The sequence below is a fragment of the Monoraphidium neglectum genome (assembly GCF_000611645.1).
Source record: "Monoraphidium neglectum strain SAG 48.87 unplaced genomic scaffold scaffold03480, whole genome shotgun sequence".
Taxonomy (NCBI): domain Eukaryota; kingdom Viridiplantae; phylum Chlorophyta; class Chlorophyceae; order Sphaeropleales; family Selenastraceae; genus Monoraphidium; species Monoraphidium neglectum.
In genome coordinates, this window is record NW_014010149.1 from 1 (window position 1) to 6,295 (window position 6,295).

Sequence of the window (6,295 nt, forward strand, 5' to 3'; positions counted from 1 at the left end):
GCTCCCAACGCTTCCCCCCCCCCTGCCCGCAACCGCCCGCAACCGACACCGCCCCCCCACCTGCCGCAGCTGCCCCAGGTCCACCCGATCCTCCCTATCATCCTTGCACACCGCCACCACCACCGGCGCCCCCGGGCTCAGCCGCGCGACCTCCGGCAGCCAGAACGCGCGCAGCCGCTCCAGCCCCGCCGCGCGCGCCGCGTCGACGCACACCACGACGGCGGCCGCCGCGCGGACGGCGGCCTCGGTGTTGCGCGCCTCCTCTGGTTTGGATGACGTGTCGACAACCAAGAGCTCCCCGACGTCCTCTGGGGAGTTTAGGAGCTCGGCGGGGAAGCGGGCGGCCGGCAGGACGGGGACGGGGCTGTCTGAGAAGCGCTCGAGGCAGGCGGCGGTGATGAGGGAGGTCTTGCCGACGCCGGGGTCGCCGACGACGGTGAGCACGATCGAGCGGCGCGGCGCCATTGCGCGGGCGCGCGTGCTGCGTAGGGGGCCGCGGCCGCTGCGCGGGGGCCGCGGGATGGGTGGAGTGGCGAGGGGCGCGGCCGCGCGGCGGGGGTTTCAGGGGCTGCGAGGGGTTGGGAGCGTGCGTTGGCGGGAGGTTGCGCGGGCGCAGCGGCCAGGCAGGCGCCCGCGCACGCCACTGCACCGTGGCGTTAGCGGCGAAAAAACCGGCAACAGCCGCAGCTGGATGAGCTTGGAGGATCACATGCTCTTGATTGCGAACTCACGGGCTAAGAAGAGCCGACGCTGGAAGTAGGCACCCCGGTGATCTAATGTAGCCTAAGCTATTTCCGCGGAGGCCCCGCGCTCCTCGCGTGCCCTTGATTCAACTATTACAGGTTGAAAACGCGTCACGGCTTATGCAGAGGAACTAACAGATCGCCAGGCTGTCGTTGAGTGATCCAATGGCGCGGGTGTCGAACAACAAAGAGGTCAGTCAAGTACTATTTACGCCACACCTGCAAATGTGCAGCAGTGAACATGGGTGGCGTGCGTGCAACGCGAGGAATGCGCTTGGTGACCCACCATGAGTGACGCACCCCTGCCTCTTGGTGCCGGCTCACGGGATGGACACCCCGCCCATCAGCGCGCTCGCCGGTCAGGCCGTGACATGAGGAAACAACAACGAGTAGAGACTGCTGCTGTCAACTCCTGACCACCAGCGCCGCACGCACCAGTGCCCCTGCGTCTGCAGCAGCAGCGCCCGCACGAGCAATCCAGGTGATGCACACAGGTCAAGCCTGGTCAACACCTGGAATCCGACCCCCTGCGACCACAGCGCAACAGCCCACCGCCACACACCCGATACAACATTCAGAACTAGGATCAGGGCCAAGGCGCTGCCCTCCAAAGCAGAGGGGCACTGCAACCGCGGGAACCCGAGCGGGGGGACACATCAGTAGGGAAACACGTTCCGAGTTCTCTCGCGCTTCTACAGCCCCCAACATACAGCCGAGAGTTAAGCGCGTGCCGCCTCAGGGTAGTGTTGACGAGTGTGCAGAAGGTTTTTGATAGTCAGAGGCGTCCCCCTTGCGCCCGTTTCCCGCCCAGGACTGGAATAAGCAGGGCCCGAATCACAAGGACGCAAGGACACAGCTGCGCCGCTGGCTCCCAATTTCCACCGCCCTCGCCCAAGACGCAGGGAACTGCCTGCTGGGTTTACAACAGCGGAACAAAAAGGGGTGGCAGGACGGTTGCATCCGGCAACTTTGCTGGAGAGCCGCCGCCAAACTGGCTGGCTGCACCCACACGTCACGGACGGGTAGACTGCTAGACGGCCATCAGCGGCTAGACACAAGCTGCTGCCGTGGACGGCTGTGCCCGCCTGAGGTCGACGGCAGCGCCCAGAAGGGGGCGTTAGCTGCGCCAAACGTTCTTCAGGCGTAGTGGGGCGGGCCTGACATGTGAAGCCGTGTGGAACCATGGGGTGCATTAGGAGCGGGGCGGCAGCGCAGCACTCAGGCCAGTTTGACAGCAAGAGGGGGGTCTGCAGAGTCGGACGACACACCTGCGCGGCCGCGGGCGGGTGGATGCAGGTGAGCGTGGATGGGTGGGGGCGCGACTGTGCGTCTGCGTCTGCGTCTGCATCTGCGTGCGGACACGTGCATGTGTGTGCACGCAAGGTGCAATAGAGACTGTGCTGTACGCCAAGCTTTGTGTGTGGAAGCATTTGGTGGATCTGAACGCCAGCGCGGATGCGGGCCACTCGCCTCCCCTCGCGCCCCGCCATTCAGCGCCCAGTCAAACCCCGGTCAAACCGCGGCCGCGCCCCGGTCAAACCCACCCGCAGAGCAGGGGCTCTGCGTGCTGATGGCGTCCAGGCAGCCCTGAAGGATCGACTTCTCGATCTTGGTGAGGCGCGCCGCGACCTGAAGACGAGGAGTCAGATCCGACAACCACCGCAAAGCGCGCGAGCGTCACGAGCGGGGATCGAGTAGCGGGGTGCCCGGCCGCCGGCCGGCGGCGCCGTCAGGGCTTATCCCCGCTGGCTCCGGGGGATGGCGCACGACGTGCAGGGTGAAGGCTCGCGCTGCCCCCCCCCAAACCCCGCACACATACATACCACACACGACGCGCACCTTTTGCCGCGGCGTGCTCTTGGGGTCCTCAAGTATCTCGAGATCTTTCCAAAGCGGCCGGCGGTAGGAGGCCAGGCGCTTCTCGAGGTGGCCCGACAGGGCGCACGCGGCTTGCTGGGGGGGCGGGGAGGAGGGGAGGGGGGAGAGTTGGGAGGTTGAGCAAAGGGCAAAGGGGCAGGCGAGGAAGGGGTTTGGGGAGAGGGGATCAAGGATGGGGATGGCAAGAAGCGGGGCGACCCTGTTGAATTATCATTGGAGGCCAGGGCGATTGAATTGGACGCCGCCAAGAGGTAGCGACGCGCCCTCCGGCGCCCCGCGGGTCATTGGAATGGAACCCCGCCACCAAAGCTGCCCCGAGACGGGCGGGCACCCCCGCACCTGCTCGATACCCGCATCAATCGGCGGCGCCCCGGCCTCCAGCTGCACCGCCGCCATCTGCTCCGCGCTGCGGGAGAAGGCCAGCCGCATGTAGGGCAGCAGCAGCGGCGGCAGCGGCTCGGAGCGCTTGAGGTCAAACGTCTGGAGGAGCGGGGGGGCGACAGGGGGAGGGGAGTGTAAAGACTAGGATTACAATCGTCAGAGCAAGCCGAAATCGCCCGCTTCTGGGGGTGATGCGGGCTCATGAGGAGGACATCAATGCGATGGAGAGCCTTTGCGACGTGCTGCAGGGTCGGGTGGGACCCGTCCACCAAGAGGGGAAGGAGGGGTGAAAACAGCGTGGGAATCGGGGTGACTCGAACAGGTGCCACAGAGCAAACCGGCCCGCGTGAACAAGACAGAGATCGTGAAAAAAAGACCGCGCGCCTGCATGGTGGACAGCCCGGCCTTGTCCAGCTTGTCCCGCTTGGCCTTGTACAGCGGGTCGCTGCTGGGCAGCGTGACAGTCAGCTGCAGCTTGTCAAAGGGGTTTGACTCATCCACGATGCCCTGGGGGGAGGGGTGGGGGGTCGTGGAAGGCAGGTAGGTGGGATGGGGTTTCGTGGGAGGCGGGGGGTGGGGGTGGTGTGGAGAGGGGTCGTAGCGGGCGCGAGCGCGGTGCGCACGCACGAGAGATTGACGGGGTGGGGCGTGTGCGGACGTGTGTGAACGTCGACGGCGGACGGATCACGACTTGTATAGAAGAGTGACGGCGTGACGAGACAGACGGCACCAAAAAGCAATGGTCGAAGCCCGATAGACGGGGTCTGACAGAGAGAGCGTCCCTCCCTCGCACACGCCCGCCGCCGAGCTCGCCCGAGCAGGGTGAATTGGTTGGAATTGGAATTCAAAAGGCGACCTCAAAAGCCCTGGCGGGCGCCTCACGTAGTTGAGGAGCAGCCGCGAGTTGGGCTGGGGCCCGCACCAGGCATAGACGGGGTCCCCGACCTGCGATGATGTCATGATGATGTAGGGATCGGGGGGTGGGGGTTAGGGGGTTGAGGGGAAGGGGTGAGGGGAAACACCTTGGCGGCCAGAGCCGTGGTGCCGAGCCGAGGTCAAGGTGTTGCAGGGCGCCCCCGGTCGCACAGCGGCGGCTTTGGGCCGCGTGCACGTGCACCCGTGAGAGGCAGCTTTGAGGGGCTCGCGCCATTGGCTGTCACCGTGGCGGTTGCAGTCCTGCGCGCGCCAAACTTTCACGCACGCATGCTGGTCAAGGCGCAGGCACCTACCCTGCCAGATTCCCCATATCTCGCACTGCGTGCTCACACACGTGCTTTCACACTTTGCAATCACACACACACACACACACACAAACACACACATTCAAACACACACACACACACTCACATACACAACCAAACACGCGCGCGCGCGCGCCCACCTGGTAGTCTCTGTCCACCACCAGCTCCACCCTCTTGGCCGCATCGTTGTGCGACAGCATCGCCTGACAACGCAACACGATGAGATGCGCCAGCAACAAGCTCGTCGCTTTGTGATCACAACGGCGCGCGTCGGACCCCGCAGGAGCTGCACGGGTGGACAGCTGCGACGGCCCTCCCTCCCTCCACGCCCACACACCCGTGAGAGATGGCGTTGAACCCCACAGAATAGCGAGCAACACACAAAACCCGCAACCCCGAGGGCGCACCTTGCATGTTGAGCTGTAGGAGAGTAGCGGGGGGCCCAGGGGCACCAGCGCGAAGCGCCGCGACGGCGCGACGCCCTGCCGGGCAGTATCCAGCGCGCGGGCGGGCATGGGCGGTGAGCGCGCGGGTGGTCTTGGCGCCAGCTCGTGATTCTGTTCCTAGCGGTCTCTAGCGCTGAGGCGCCGGCCGCGCGGCGCGCCTTGCTCCCCGCCTCGAAATCAGGTGTGCAGCCGCGCTGGCGCTGCTCTGCGCCAGACAGCAGCTGGGGCGGCAGCTGCCTCACACCCGCCCCCACCCAAGTTCCAGGGTTTAGGGGTTGAGGTGTGTACCCCAGGCGGGCCGCTTGTGCCCAGGACACGCCTGAGTCACAGGTGGACAGCTGCAGGCACGCACCTCCGGAAGCCCTCGTGCCACTGGCCGCAATGCAACTGGGCAACAACGCGAGGACGCTTTCGCACCCACACATACATTTTGCATCCACGCACGCGGCCATGCAGCGGCGCGCCCATGCAGCAAAGCTGCTATGCGACCATGCGGCCATGCAGCCATGCGGCCACGCTGCCATGCGGCCATGCGGCCATGCGGCCATGCGGCCATGCGGCCATGCGGCCACGCTGCCATGCGGCCATGCGGCCATGCGGCCACGCTGCTATGCGGCCATGCGGCCAGCCCCCCCTCGTCCCACCTGTAGGTGGACCACGGAGGCCTGCACCGCGGCAAAGGCCTGGCGGAAGCGCTCAAAGGGGAACGCCTCTGTCGGGATGTCGAAGGGGTACCTAAGAGTGGTTGTGTGTGCGCGCGCGCACGTGTGTGCGTGTGAGAGAGAGAGAGAGAGAGAGAGAGAGAGAGAGAGAGTGTGTGTGTGTGTGTGTGAGGGAGAGCGGAACAGGGATGAATTGATATATATCGTGTTTGCACATGTTTGTGTGCGCACATGCGTTGTTGCAAGCATGCGTGCGTGCGTGCGTGCGTCTGCGTGCGCGCGCGCGTGTGTGTGTGTATGTGTGTGTGTCAGGTTATCCGTGCAATCACGCAGCGGCTTGCACCAAACTGCGCCGCCTCATGTCACCAGACATGCAATGACAACACGTGCGCCCCCACGTGCGCGCCCACGGGAAAAAAAAGCCCAATAATAACTTGGAGCGACCCTGTGCCTGCTCCCCCACGGCCCGCCGCCTCCAAGAACCCAAGCCCAGGCCGGGGCCTCACTTGTTAAAAAGGCTGCCCGCCATGAACCACACGCCATCCAGCGCCTCGTACTCCTTCCTCATCCCCTCCAGCCGCTGCTGCACGGCCGCCACCACAGGGGAGCCTGGGGATGCCGCGTTCGCAGGCCGCGGGCGCGGGGCGCGACGGGAGCGGCGGCCGGGCGGTCGGTCGGTGAGTGTGAACAGTCGGCAGCGCCGCGCGGCCGCGTGGGCGTGTCGGGCATCTGCGACCCCTGAGATTCAGCAGCAGCCGCACTGGAGCCCGCGCTTGTCCAAGCGCGCGGCTGCACCGCGTCGCGCCCCCCGTCACAGATTCCCGGCCCCCAAGCACTCCCCACCAGACCCTCCCCACTTCCTGCGCCCCTGCCCCGCAACCGCCTCCCCTCAAACCCTCCGCCCGCTCCCCGCACCACAACTAGCGGAGCCCCCTCCTGCGGCC

At 66.0% G+C, this 6,295-nt stretch overlaps 1 protein-coding gene across 1 annotated transcript; it reads right to left on the reverse strand.

The window, feature by feature from the left end:
• Positions 1 to 2,287: 2,287 nt before the first annotated feature.
• Positions 2,288 to 5,919, reverse strand: MNEG_12863 (hypothetical protein; the record flags this gene model as incomplete). The annotated part of the gene is made up of 9 exons (XM_014038665.1): positions 2,288 to 2,372; positions 2,583 to 2,696; positions 2,961 to 3,101; positions 3,360 to 3,509; positions 3,885 to 3,947; positions 4,384 to 4,446; positions 4,651 to 4,725; positions 5,334 to 5,424; positions 5,858 to 5,919. Coding segments are annotated over 9 exons (844 nt in total), but the record flags the coding sequence as incomplete, so codon positions are not given.
• Positions 5,920 to 6,295: the final 376 nt, after the last annotated feature.